Source organism: Diceros bicornis, chromosome 12, assembly GCF_020826845.1.
Source record: "Diceros bicornis minor isolate mBicDic1 chromosome 12, mDicBic1.mat.cur, whole genome shotgun sequence".
NCBI lineage: Eukaryota > Metazoa > Chordata > Mammalia > Perissodactyla > Rhinocerotidae > Diceros > Diceros bicornis.
In genome coordinates, this window is record NC_080751.1 from 26,138,158 (window position 1) to 26,152,777 (window position 14,620).

The following is a 14,620-nucleotide window of genomic DNA, read 5'->3' on the forward strand; positions in this document are numbered from 1 at the left end:
ATCAAATTATACCTCAATCAATTGTGAAAAAAACCCAAACAATATAATAGCATTTTTTCCTTGACTAATTAGGATTGAAAAATAATTGATAAATGACTAGTTATTTCATTAGGGGATTCAACATGCAAAGAAAAATTATGTAAAACCTGGAAATAAAACAAAGGGTTACATGTCCCTTCAACGTCATATTGGAGGACTGTTTAGCAAGCCCACCCAAGAATTATTTAATTCTCTAAGAGAATGTTCCACGTTTGACTTTCCTATCTACTACTGATTGAAGGCCCAGATGTTAAGTTTCACGTTAACTTGCAGATTTTTGTGTCTAATAGAAATGCTAATGATTTCATTAATCAGTTTGTATCTAACTTGCAATCTTTTTTTTACATTCTTGTTTCAAATGTCTATAAATACTTGAGTCTTCAAATGCTCTTTGAACCAATTTTCCCTGCTATTTCTTGCACTGAAAAATTTTGACACAAGTCATTCTACAGTTGTATTAAATCATGTTTTTAATTAAAAAAAATCAAACTTTGATGAATATTATTTAATGCTTCATTTGAGTGTTACTTCAAATCATCTCAGGTACACTGATGTGAGTCATACATTTTGAGAAACACATTACACTACCATGTGGACTTATAAAGCCAATTCCTCTTTCCTTACTTTAAAGCCTTCGGAACGCAACCCCTTCATGTTTATGAAACTTGATTTTAACTTAGAAATCAATACTTTGTTTTTTGGATACTTCCTCTTCATCTCCAACTTCATCTTCCGTGACCTCAGATCCGGTGGTATATTCTTCTTCTTCTGAAAATAATGACTGTTGTTTCTAAATTTAAAAAACAAAACACATTCTATTAAAAATGTAATATTACCACATCTCTAATGAACTCTTTCAAATAAATTTATCAAAACTTATTTTGGATGAATGAGTCAAACAAGAGCTGATAAAATGACCACTAGCTAGCACATCAAGGAAATGGACATAGAATTTTTACATTTAGGACAGGATCACATTATATCAAATATTTTTGATTTATTTCCTTCATAGGTCCTAGTAGAGTGATGGGTACATAATAGGTACTCCGTATTTGTTGAACTATCACTCAATTGAATGTATATTCCTTGATATTAAGATTAAGGTACAATAATTGCCAATATTAAAGTAGTCACATAAACAAGCACACGTGCACATTCTCTGAGTGAATGTGGCCCTGGATTACTTAACCATGTCCACATCAGCTTCCCGCAGCTATCCACCCTACTGTCTGCCATCACTGATCCAAATTCCTACTCCATTCTTGTGAATACTGGTAACAGATGGCAGAGTAATGGCAAAGAGGTAAAAAAAAAACCAACGAACTAACCAACCAAATAATTGGAACTTAATATATTTATTGCTTTATTCAATGTCCTATATGTGACTTAAAAAAAGTCACTTAAGGAGACTTATAGATTATGCAGCCAGATAACTGAGTATGCGTCTATCAATGACATTTTTAGTAAGTGCAAAATTGCAGAAGTGGAAAAGGATGAAATACATTTAACCAAAATCTGTAAAATAAGACATTGATAAGATTCTATTAAACTAAATATTAATTTAGGAAGAAAGAGATCCGTGAAAGAATATAATTGCTCACTTACCAGTTGCAGAGTCCAGTTTTTCAGTGACAAGAACTATAAAAAAAGACAAAGGAATAAGAGATTAATAAATCTGCATCTACCCAGATTGCAGCTCCTTATTTTCATATGGATACTGTAGGAGAGTTGAAAAAAGTTAGAAGTACAGTTCCCTTCCACGCTGAAACATAATTAAAACTCAGGCTGAAAATGATGAATGTTTCTCTTTAACATCCCCTGCCTAGAGGAAGATATATATGTATACAAGAAAAGAAAAAAAAAAATCAACATTTTTCCTAATGTCATTTCCAAAGGACAAGTAAATCACATGAAGAGATAACAGTACAACTTTAGTTTTTTTTTAACTATTCCAATCACTTTTTAATATTTTATTATAAATTAAGGAACTAGATTATATATGAACATTCAAGAAATCTAATCTGCTATTTTGTATATAATACATAAATAAATGTTAGTGGTTGAATATGTATAGCCATCTGGAGTTTATAATGCATTTTACATGGAATATTTCACTTCTCAGGTAAATGCTACCTCAACCAACACAAAGGCAGGAAGTTCACAGGCAAACAGATTCCCTAGTCGTTAGCAGCAGGAATCAAAGGAATCAAAGCTTTCTGGTCGGTCACCTTAAAAATATTTCAGTTTTGAAACCTTTGAAAAAACTAAACGCATTCCTGATTACAATTAAAAAAAGCATAGAGAAAAAAGTTTATAGAAGTAGGAGAGGACAAAATATCTCATTCATACTATCTTCATTCTGAAGCCGGGTACCTGAGGGGTACTGTAGATATTAAACCAATTTGCTGTTTTTCCTGTTTGAAGGGTGACTTAGGATTTGTGAGCTTGTTTTCTAGAGGATTTGTGAGCTTGTTCTGCAGAAGAGAGAATGCCTTCTGGGAGGTTGTGATCACCACCGAATGGCTGGCCCTCAGCAGCCGCTGAAACCCAGACATCAGATTGCCCAGGGGCTTATTGGAAGTGACCCCTTTGTGTTCCCAAAGCTCCTCCTGTCAAGCTCCTTAGCTCTATAAAAGCCCCTTGCTTTCTATTCTTGTGGAGGTGGATTTGAGTGAAACCAGGCTCCCGCTTACTCGCTTACTCGTTTTAGCAGATTTGAATAAATCTTTCTCCATCTCCAAGTACCGATGCCTCAGTGTTTGGCTTCCTGTGCCCGATGCACAGGAACTTGAGATTAAGAAGTCTGGTATCAATTCCTCAAATCATTATTTGTCCATAATAAAAACCCTGAAGATCATGTATTTTTTTCCCCAAATTTAAGTCTATTAGTTATTAATCCTTTGAGGGCAAGGAATATGTTCTATTACCCTGATAGTCCTATTAACTCAGCATAATACCTTCTTACTATCAGGTAGTCAGTAAATGCTTATTAACTGAAAATTTCAATTTCAATGTCAATTGATCAGGTTTCTGTCAAAGATTATACATCACCCATTGTTTAGATAGATAAAGAATAAGTGAAACAAGCTACTCACAGCATTGAGCTCCCCACTTTTGGGGCCCCATGGTGTATTTGGCTCCAGTAAAACATCACAATCTAGACCCTTTTCATCCCAGGGACCACCTCCAGAATCACTTGAAAGAAAAAGACATTTTTATGAGAAATGTCCAATTTTTTAAGAATTTAAATGCAAACGATATCTTTTATTGCAAATGTCTTACAAATCGCTCTTTAGAAGCATAGGTCTTGATTATAAGGTAGCCACTTCAACATTTACATGTCTTAATTCATCTAGTGATTCCCCCAGCAGACATCACCCCATACAGGAGGAGTACCACTGCACTACAAGCATCATACTTGCCAGGTGGTGAGATGGGCTGCTCTGATTGGTACTGCTTTGAGAATAGCCTCTTACCCTCAATCTGACAGCCTGCTGTAATTGCAAAATGATGGAAGTGACTGAATTCAAGGAGTTCAAATTTACACAAAGATGACCTCAACCATCAACTTTTTTTCTAGTTGTACCAACCCAGCATTTAAGAAGGGTTTAAGTAACGTGGGAAAAGGAAAAAACCCTTAAAAATTGGATCACAGGTACAGCCTTTTCAATAGCCAAAGACTCCTTTTCATTAGTTTTTATTCTTCTTGGACATCCAATATTTTGAAGGTTTTTTCCTATAAATACACACCTGCTTGCTCTTACTGTAAGTTGACATATAATTTATTAAGCTTTCTGAAATAAACGATTTGAAGACTGACATTACTGATTTGGGGAGGCACTAGGGGATAGAGGATTCTGAGATGGGAACCACAGAATAAAGCTGCAGTACTGTGTGTACCCACCCTTCCTCACCTAACTGTATCTTTAGAAAAAGGCACAACGATGACATCTTTGTGCTTGTGCAGATCATCCAATATTCTAGTAGTTGGACAGGACAGCAAATCTCCACCTTCACCTTGATCACGAAGAGTAACCACGTGATCCCTCACTTTACAACCCTGTTGTGTAAGAGACACTAAATTAGAGAGGTAGGTTCATTATAGAAAGACTCCTTTAAAGATGACTGTATGTTTTTGTTCTCTGCTCAGTCATACCATCATATCAACCATTTTATAACTTTTTCTCAAGAAAAAATAATACCTATAGAGAAAAGAGTATGAAACCTAAATGTACACCTTAACAAATATCAAAGAATATCCACGTAACCGCCATCCACATTAAGAAATGGAATACTGCCAACGCTCCAGGAGTTCCCACAGGCCGATTCCTAACCATAACTGTCCCTCTTCTCCCAGAAAAGATAAACTATTCCGACTTTTATAGTAATCACTTCCTTGCTTTTATCCTTTTACCACTTCAGGATGCATCCTTAAACTATCCCTAAATGCTATAGTTTAGTTTTGCCTCACTTGTTTTGTTCAATATCATGTTATGATTTAACCATGTTACTGCATGCAACAATAACATCTGCTTTAATGTATAGTATTTCATTGTATGAATATACATAATTTGCTTATCTATTCGACAGTTGATGGATGGGTTGTTTCCAGTTTGGAGCTATTACAAATAATACTATTATGAACATTCTTTCAAATGTTTCCTGGAATGCAAGTACTCATGTGTACCAAATTATATCACTATCTGCAACATATGAGAGTTCTCGTTACCCCACATCCTCACTAACACTTGGTCAGACATTTTAATTTTAGTCATTCTGGTGAGTGTGTAGTGGTATCTCATTGTGGTTCTAATTTGCATTTCCCTAAGCACAAATGAGGTTGAGCTCCTTTTCATGTTTACTGGACAAATGAATGTTTTCTTGTGTGAAATTCCTATTGTCTGTCTTTTTCTTACTGCTTTGTAGGAGTTTAAAAAAAAAATCTTAATATGAATCTTTTATGGATATATGTTGCTAATGTTTGGTCCCACCTGTGAGTTTGTCTCCTCGGTTTCAATTTATTTAATGTAGTTGATGTACTTGAATTTAAAATCTCTTCCTAAATGGTATTGTCTTTTAACAGCTTTATTAGTTTTCCTTTCACATAGGGCCTTTTTTTTGTGAATAGTCTGGGCTACAGTCTAATTCCATTTTTTTCCCCATATGCATATTCCAATGTCTCAGTACCTCTTATTGCAAAGTCCATCCTTTGCCCACTGATCTGTAATGCCACCTTTTTCACGGTCAAGTATTCAAGTGGCTCTACTTCTAAGTACTCTATTCTCTTCCATTGGTTCATCTGTCTATCTCTTTGCCTGTCTTAATTACCAAAGCTTTATACTAAACCTTGATATGTGGCAGAGCAAGTACTTCTACCTTGGTGTTCTTTGAGAGTATTTCAGCTATTCTTGGCCCTCTGCATGTCCACACACATTTTAGAATCTGCTTAGCAAAGTTCCCAATAAAAACCCGTTACAATTTTTGTCAGTTTGGGGAGCATTTACATCTTTACAATATGGAGTCTTCCAATCTATGAACACGGTAAAACAATCCATTTTAAAATGTTCTTTTCTTTTATGTTTTCCACATATAGTTCTTGCACATATTTTTTTACATTTATTCCTAGGTACTTGATATTTTTGAGGCTATTGTAAATGATATTCATAAACTTCATTTTCTAACTTTGTTGGTCTACAGAAATAAAACCGATTTTTGTAAATGATTTTTAATAGATCGATCAAATTCCTATTTATTCTAATAATCTATCCGTATATTCTTCAGGGTTTTCTATGTTTACAATATCATCTGCAAATTATGACAGTTCCTTTTCAATCCTTATACCTTTTCATTTCTTTTTCTTACATTAATATACTGTCCAGGACCTCCAGTTCAATTTGAATAGAAGTGTGGTGAAAAGGGCATCCTTATTGTGCCCCCAATTTCAAAGCTAAAGCTTTCTACATTTCACTATTAAGTGTGATATTTGCTATAAGTTTTATATTATCTGTCCTTAATTGGATGACTTTATTTCCTTTTTATTTGTAAATGTGGTAAGAATTTTTTGTTTTCTTTTTTTTTTAATCATTCCATTCATTCCTTTCACACACATTAATTTGGAAGTTATACATTCTTCTATCCCTTTAGTGGTTACCCTAGAAATTATAACATGTATTCTTGACCTATCGAAGTCTAATATATTAATACCCTTCCTCTCAAATAATCTAAGACTTTTTAAACTCCATTTCACCATGCTCCCTACATATAGGCTATTATTGTGGGTTTTAAAATTATACATTAAAATGTATAGTATATATCAATTATTTTAAAATTTTCTATATTATTAATATAATTACATATTTTTTACATACACACACATACAAGTATTACTAACATTGTTTTACACATTGTGTTTTACACAATGTGTTTTACACATTACACATTGTTTTAACATTTAGATTTACCAATATATTAATTTCTTTCTTTGGTCTTCATTCTTTCCTTTATCTGGATAACATCTATTAGTATCTCCTTTAAAGCAGTTTGCTGGTTGAAAATTCCCTCAATTTCTGTTTGCCTAAAAATATCTTTTTTTTGCCTTTATTCTTGAAAGATATTTAAGGAAGGCGTAGATTTCTAGATGGTTAACTACTTCTTCAGGCACACTGAAGACCTGGTGGCCTATACTATGGCTTCCACTGCTACTACTGAGATGTGAACTCTGTCTAATTATGGTAAAGGGATTCTTTACTTTTTTCCTCTGGCTGCTTTTAAATGTTCTCTTTATTTTTTGTTTTCTGCAGTTTCACTCTGATGTGTGCAGGTATGGATTTCTTATTATCTTATTGGGAGTCATTGGAATTCCTGAATCTATAAATTAATATCTTCCAACAACTGTGAAAAATCTCAGTGATTATCTCTTCGTATTTTGCCTCTGATCTACTCTCTTTCTCTTCTATTGGAAATCTCATTAAAAAATAGACCTTCTCACACAAAAAGACAAATACTGTATGATTCGACTATATGAGATACTTAGAGTAGTCAAATTTGTAGAGACAGAAAGTAGAATGGTAGTTGCCAGGGGCTGAGGGGAGGGGTAATTGGAATGGGGAATTGTTGTTTATTGGGTATAGAGTTTCAGGTTTGCAAGAGGAAAGAGTTCTGGAGACCGGTTGCACAACAACGTGAATGTAAACACTACTGAACTGTACACTTAGAGAATTTTTAAGAAGGAAAAGTTTATATTATGTATATTTTACTACGATTAAAAAAACGTTAGACATGTACTCTCCAGGTCTCTTACTTTCTTTTATATTTCTCATCATTTTTTCTCTTTGTCTTTTACCCAGAATGAAACTATTCATTCTGGATAGTTTCTTCTGACTTTTATGTTGCAATTCACTAATTCTTCAGCTATATCTAACCTGCTGTTAAATTTGCCACTAAGCTTAAATTTTTCTTACTGAGTTTTTTAGTTCTAACATTTCTATTTGTTTTTACTCAAACCCTCTTTGTCACTTTTTATAGTTTATAATTCCCTGCCAAAAATTGCCAAGCTTGGCTTCTATCAACTGAAGCTAGTAATCTTATTTATTTTATAGTCTGTGTCAATAATTCCAATATTGTAGTTTCTGTGGTTTGTTTTTGTTGTCTAAGTTCTGCTGTTCCCATTCTTGGTAACATATTTTCATCTATGACGTGTTATTTGTGAATGCTGAATATTTTGTTCAAAAATTATTTGTAGAACAAATCTGAGCTATAGAATAATATTATCTTTCTCCAAAGAGGATTTTTAGGTGCCTGGGGACAGTGGCAATCCAGAATTACCTCAATCCAAGTTCAGGGCTTGAAATTTCCTAGGCTGCTCAAATAAATCAAAGCCAGGCTGCTATCCAGGCAAGGGATGGTTTACTTCTGATTTACTCTTATTTTCTTTGGGATCCCAACTCAAAGCGTAAGGGTGGGAATGTTATTCATTAATGTCCCCATTCTTGACAGACCTTGGATCCTGACTATTCCCAAAAATCCTGATAGGGCACCAAAAGCTCAGCCCAGTCTCTCAGTCACCTCTTTCAGATTGATAATTGCCCCCAGGACAAAAACGGCCCTGAGCGCCAGCTCACTTCTTTGGGTTCCCATCATTTTCTGTATCTTAACACCAATTCCTCATTATCTTATTAGCTCTTTGATGCTTTTAATATGATCTTTAGAGGGCCGGCCCCGTGGCTTAGCAGTTAAGGGCGCGCGCTCCACTACTGGCGGCCTGGGTTCGGATCCCGGGCATGCACCGACACACCACTTCTCCAGCCACGCTGAGGCCATGTCCCACATACAGCAACAAGAAGGATGTGCAACTATGACATGCAACTATCTACTGGGGCTTTGGGGAGAAAAAAAAAAGGAGGAGGATTGGCAATAGATGTTAGCTCAGAGCCAGTCTTCCTCAGCAAAAAGAGGAGGATTGGCATGGATGTTAGCTCAGGGCTGATCTTCACCACACACACAAAAAAATAATAATAATATGATCTTTATATTAATATTTCATCCACCTTTTTTTAGTTGTCTTTTGATGGAGGATTGATCTGAATTAGTCCGCCATTACTGGAAATATAAATCATCATATGGGCTATTTAAATTTCACTTAGCCCAAGAAATCACCTCAATCAGTATGCATGATATCACATACAAGACTTATCATGCAGTTTAATTACTATTTATTCCTGAATCCTCTCACAATGAATGGAGTATTAGTTAATACAATGAGTAAAGAGACAATAACAGGCCAAAGAGCTACAACTTTAGAAGTATTATTCAAAACAATGTGAATATGATAGTTAAAATGGAAACACCATGACCATGAAGAAATGCAATGACTAAAAATCATGTGACTGCAAAACATCACAGTAATCATGAATTAATGAATATCTTGGGCCTGACAAAACTAATTCCACTGTGCTTAAAGTCTCATGCTTAATTTAAATAACTTCATATGCAAAGCATCCACCTAAACTTTAAATATGAATGTTATGTGGGTAGCCTATCACTTTATCAATAAAATGTCTGACTAATCAAAGTTGGTAATTGATTGCAAATATAAATACCTCCAAATCCAGCTTAAATTCCACGACCCACATTTTAGTAACCTTTGTGCTAATACCCTAAATTCCTTGCCCCTAAATTTCATTATACCCATGTGACAAAACCCCAACTCTGAATGAGCTCAACTACCCATTTTCTCTATGCTTGTACTCAAGCAGCCAGAGCTGCTGGAGAGAGTGATATAAAAAGGCATTTTGGATTTCACTGTACATTTATGATTACCCAACAGGCTCTCAAACTGTCTAGTTACTTACAGCATTTCTCTGGAAAATTCATTCTCCTGTTTTCCAAAAAGACTATTTCAAACTTTGGAAGCTTCCCTCTTTCCCCCTCATTCTTAGCAGATGGCTTTATCTTCTACTTTATAGAGACGAGAAGGGAATTAGATTGGAACAACTTACCATCCAAATGACAAAAACACAATTTTACTAATATCTGCAACCATCGTACTCTTCTCTTGTGTTATAACAGAGGAGCTGTCCTTCCACCTGTCTAAACTAATACTGCCACACGTACTTAAGATCCCACTCTACCCTGCCTCCACGTAAACCCTGTATTATCAACCTCTCCTCCTCAACTGATCATTCCCATTGACTTTTAAAAAGCTCTCTCCTATCAAAACAAAATAAAACAGAAACAATAAATAAATACTCATAACCTAATTACTGACCCATCGCCTTTTCTCAAATTTCCCAAGAGTTGTTATCGTGCTGTCTCCATTTGTTCTTTTTCTACTCACTCCTCAACCCATATCAATCTGGCTTCTGGATCTAGCACTCCACCAAAACAGCTCTTCACACCTGAGGATTCCAAGTCACCCAAGTCAAAGGACGCATTTCTTTCAATTATTTTATTTGGCCTCTTAGCAATATTTGGCATCGTGGACCACTCTCTCTCTGTTTAAATACTACTCCCTTGGTTTTCATGACAACATCCTTGGTTTTCCTCCTATTATTCTGGCTGCTCCTGATCATTCTCCTTTGCAGGCTCATGCTGCTCTATCCATCTATTAAATGTTGGAGCTTCTCTAGGCTCCACTGTAGATCCTCTGCTCTTCTTGTGCTCACCTATACCTGCTGGTTTCAATTATCACTTATTTGCAAGAAGCCTTACATACTATTATCTCCAGCCTAGCCACTCCTCTGAGGCCCCGAATCCATATCTCTGATACTCTTTGCCTGGTTATCTCATAAGGCACCTCAAACTCAAAATGCCCAAAACAGAACTCACAAGCTTCTCTCCAAACCTGATTCCTTTATGTTTTTTCCTCCTCAGTGAGCGACACTACCATCTATCAGGTAGCACAAGCAAGAAACTGAGTCACCCTTGACTCCTCCTTCTCCCTCTGTGATATGATCCATCAAGTCATTTCAGTTTTACCTCCTAAATATTGAATTCATCTACTTCGCTTCACCTCCACTACTCTAGTCCAAGCAACCATCATCTCTCTCTAAGACTACTGTGATAATGTCCTCTTGTACCTGACTCCACTGACTTTTCCCCAAGCCATTCTCCACAATGCAGGTGATATTTTCAAAACCTGAAACAAAGAAAAAACTCTAACATGGCCTACAAGGTCCTTCCTCCACATGACCTAACCCTGAGTTACCTCTCTAGCCTCGTCTTGAACTACGCATGTTTTCTTTAACAGGCACAGCTTCTTTCAGTCTCTTTTACTATGTTCCTTCTGACCTTGCTGTTCTGACCGGAGTGTTCTTTACCTTCCTCCTCACCTCACATACTCCTACCCATCCTTCAGATCTCAAACAAATGCCAACTCCTTATGGAGGCTTTCCTTGACTTCAACGCCCACATCAGACCAGCCTATTATAGACATTTATGGCCCTGCATACTTCTTCAAACATTTCTTTGTGTGCTTTCTTTTTCCTTTTTGATATTACTGCCTTTTTTTTTTTTTTGTGAGGAAGATCGGCCCTGAGCTAACATCTGCCAATCCTCCTCTTTTTCCTGAGGAAGACTGGCCCTGGGCTAACATCCGTGCCTATCTTCCTCTACTTTATATGGGACGCCGCCACAGCATGGCTTGACAAGCGGTGCGGTGCACGCCCGGGATCCGAACCAGGGAACCCCGGGCTGCCGCAGTGGAGCGCGCGCACTTAACCGCTTGTGCCACCAGGCCGACTCCTTACTGCCTTTTGATATTAAGCTCCACTGAGGCAGAAACTATCTAATTTTACACACTACTCTCTGTCTTGCACAGTGTGTAACACAACTTTGATGCTTTATAAATATTTGTTGTATGGATGATGAGGAAGAGCTTTAGGTTCGTTTCATTTACTCATGAAATTTAATTATATGATGTTTTCAAAAGTGCTAATGATCAAAGAGTCTAACCTATAGCAATATTCACATAATGCACAAAGGTATATGTGCAAGGATGTTCACTGCAACACTGTTATACCATCAATCTGGAAACAACTTAAATGTTCATTAACAGAAGAATGGTTAAATAAATTGTGATATATGCACAGCTTGGAATATTACACAGCAGTTAAATAAAATGACACAGAAAGATAACCTAAGTATATTGTTGAGCGAAAAAGGCAAATTACAGAATAATATGGATAGTATGACCCCATTTCCAATACAAAAAACTACATATAATTTGTGCCTGAAATGTATAAAACAAGGTCTGGAAGGAAACTGTTAACTGTGGTTACCTCTAAGAAGAGATGTAGAATGAGGGAGTAGTGTGAAGAGGGACTTTTACTTTTTATTATACTTATTTATGTATTGTTTAACGTCTTTTCTACATGAATGTATTACCTTTATAGTTTAAAAACAATAAAAGGGAAAAGATTTAAATAAAGAGCGTTAGTGAGCGCTGTAACTACAAAAGGGCAGCATTCAAAATTTACCTTCGTAAACTGAGTGGGATCAAACCGAAGAACCTTTTGGTTACAGCAGGGATAAATTCCAGTGCTGACAGAATTCAGTGAACTTGCTGTTGGATAAACTACTGTTTCTGAGTGATACTGACAATGTGAAAATTCTATACAGAGAAAAGCCTGTAAATAAAATATGAAAAGAAATATATAAAATCAATTATTATTCCCAGAATGAAATCATACATCTCAAAAATACTCTCCTCAAGACCACATACTGAAATACCTAGGAATAAATTCAACGAAGGAGGTGAAAGATCTGTACACTGAAAACCGTAAGACACTGACGAAAGAAACTGAAGAAGACATAAACAGAAAGATATCCTGTGGGGGCCGGCCCCGCAGCTTAGCAGTTAAGTGCGCCCGCTCCGCTATTGGCGGCCCGGGTTCAGATCCCGGGCGCGCACCGACGCACTGCTTGTCCGGCCACGCTGAGCCGGTATCCCACATACAGCAACTAGAAGGATGTGCAACTATGACATACAACTACCTACTGGGGCCTTCGGGAGAAAAAGGGAGGGAAAAAAAAAAAAAGGAGGAAGATTAGCAATAGATGTTAGCTCAGGGCCGGTATTCCTCAGCAAAAAGAGGAGGATTGGCATGGATGTTAGCTCAGGGCTGATCTTCCTCACAAAAAAAAAACAAAACAAAAGAAAGATATTCTGTGCTTATGGATTAGAAGAATTAATATTGTTAAAATGTCCATACTACCCAAAGCAATCTACAGAATCAATGCAATCCCTATCAAAGTTCCAATGGCATTTTTCACAGAAATAAAGCAAATAATCCTAAAATTTGCATGGAATCACAAAACCCTGAATAGCCAAAGCAATCTTGAGAAAGAACAACAAAGCTGGAGACATCACACTCCCTGATTTCAAACTATATTACAAAGCTACAGTAATCAAAACAGTATGGTGTTGGCATAAAAACAGAAACACAGATCAATGGAAGAGAATAGAGAGCCCAGGAATAAACCCATGCATATATGGCCAATTAATTTATGACAAAGGGAGCCAAGAATATACAATGGGGAAAGGACAGTCTCTTCAATAAATGGTCTTGGGAAAACTGGACAACCACATGCAAAAGAATGAACCTGGACTACTATCTTATACCATACACAAAAATTATCTCAAAATGGATTAAAGACTTGAATATAAGACCTGAAATCATAAAACTCCTAGAAGAAAACATGGGTGGTAAGCTCCTTGACATTGGTTTTGGCGATGATTTTTTGGATTTTGGATTTGTCACCAAAAGCAAAGGCAGCAAAAGCAAAAATAAACAAGTGAGACTACAGCAAACTAAAAAGCTGCACAGCAAAGGAAACCATTAACAAAATGAAAAGGCAATCCATCAAATGGGAGAAAATATTTGCAAATCATATATCTGATAAGGGGTTAATATCCAAAATATAGAAAGAACTCATACAACTCAATAGCAAAGAAACCAAAGAATCCAATTAAAAAACGGGCAGTGAATCTGAACAGACATTTTTCCAAAGAAGATATACAGATGACCAACAGGTACACGAAAAGATGTTCAACATCACTAATCATCAGAGAAATGCAAATCAAAACCACAATGAGATTTCACCTCATACCTGTTAGAATAGCTGTTATCAAAAAGACAAGAGACAAAAAGTGTTGGTGAGGATGTGGAGAAAACGGAGCCCTGGTGCACTGCTGGTGGGAATGTAAATTGGTCCAGCCACTATGGAAAACAGTATAGAGGTTCCCCAAAACATTAAAAATAAAACTACCATATGATCCAGCAATTCCATTTCTGGGTATTTATGCAAAGAAAATGAAAACACTAATTCAAAAACATTTGCACCCCCACGTTCACTGCAGCATTATTTACAATAGCCAAGACATGGAAACAACCTAAATTTCCATTGACAGATGCATGGATAAAGAAAATGTGGTACATATGTGTATACACAAACACGCATGCGAATATTATTCAGCCATAAAAAAGAATGTAATCTTGCCATTTGTGACAATATGGATGGACCTTGAGGGCATTATGCTAAGTGAAATAAGTCAGACAGAGAAAGACAAACACTGTATGATCTCACTTATTATATGTGGAATCTAAACAAAACAAAAACCAAGCTCAGAGATACAGAGAACATTTTGGTGGTTGCCAGAGGAGGGGGGTTGGTGGGAGAAATGCGTGAAGGGAGTCAAAAGGTACAAACCTCCAGTTATAAAATAAATAAGTTGTTCGAATATAATGTACAGCAAGGCAATAATAGTTAATAATACTGTATTGCATATTTAAATGTTGCTAAGAGAATAGATCTTAAAAGTTCTCATCACAAGAAAAAAAACTGTGACGAATGTTAACTAGACTTACTGTGGTGATCATTTTGCAATATATACAAATATCAAATCATTACATTTGTGCACCTGAAACTAACATGACATTGTATGTCATTAATACCTCAATAAAAAAGGGAGAAAAAAGACCACATATTGCTTGTTCCATTTACATAAAATGTGCAGAAAAGGGAAATCTCTAGAGACACAAAGTAGATTGGTTGCCTGGGGTTGGAAGTGAGATTGGGGAGT

The 14,620-nt window shown here is 36.2% G+C and overlaps 1 protein-coding gene across 6 annotated transcripts in view; it reads right to left on the minus strand.

Annotated features, from left to right (window-relative positions):
* Positions 1–14,620, minus strand: part of SANBR (SANT and BTB domain regulator of CSR) — a 67,046-nt gene that overhangs the window by 15,221 nt on the left and 37,205 nt on the right. For all 6 annotated transcript variants that reach the window (XM_058551155.1, XM_058551153.1, XM_058551156.1 and 3 more), the window contains 5 exons: positions 12,015–12,164; positions 3,954–4,099; positions 3,135–3,234; positions 1,645–1,677; positions 730–829 (listed from right to left, as the gene is read on the minus strand). In XM_058551155.1, the coding sequence (XP_058407138.1) occupies positions 730–829; positions 1,645–1,677; positions 3,135–3,234; positions 3,954–4,099; positions 12,015–12,164 (529 nt within the window). The remainder of the gene's footprint in view (positions 1–729; positions 830–1,644; positions 1,678–3,134; positions 3,235–3,953; positions 4,100–12,014; positions 12,165–14,620) is intronic.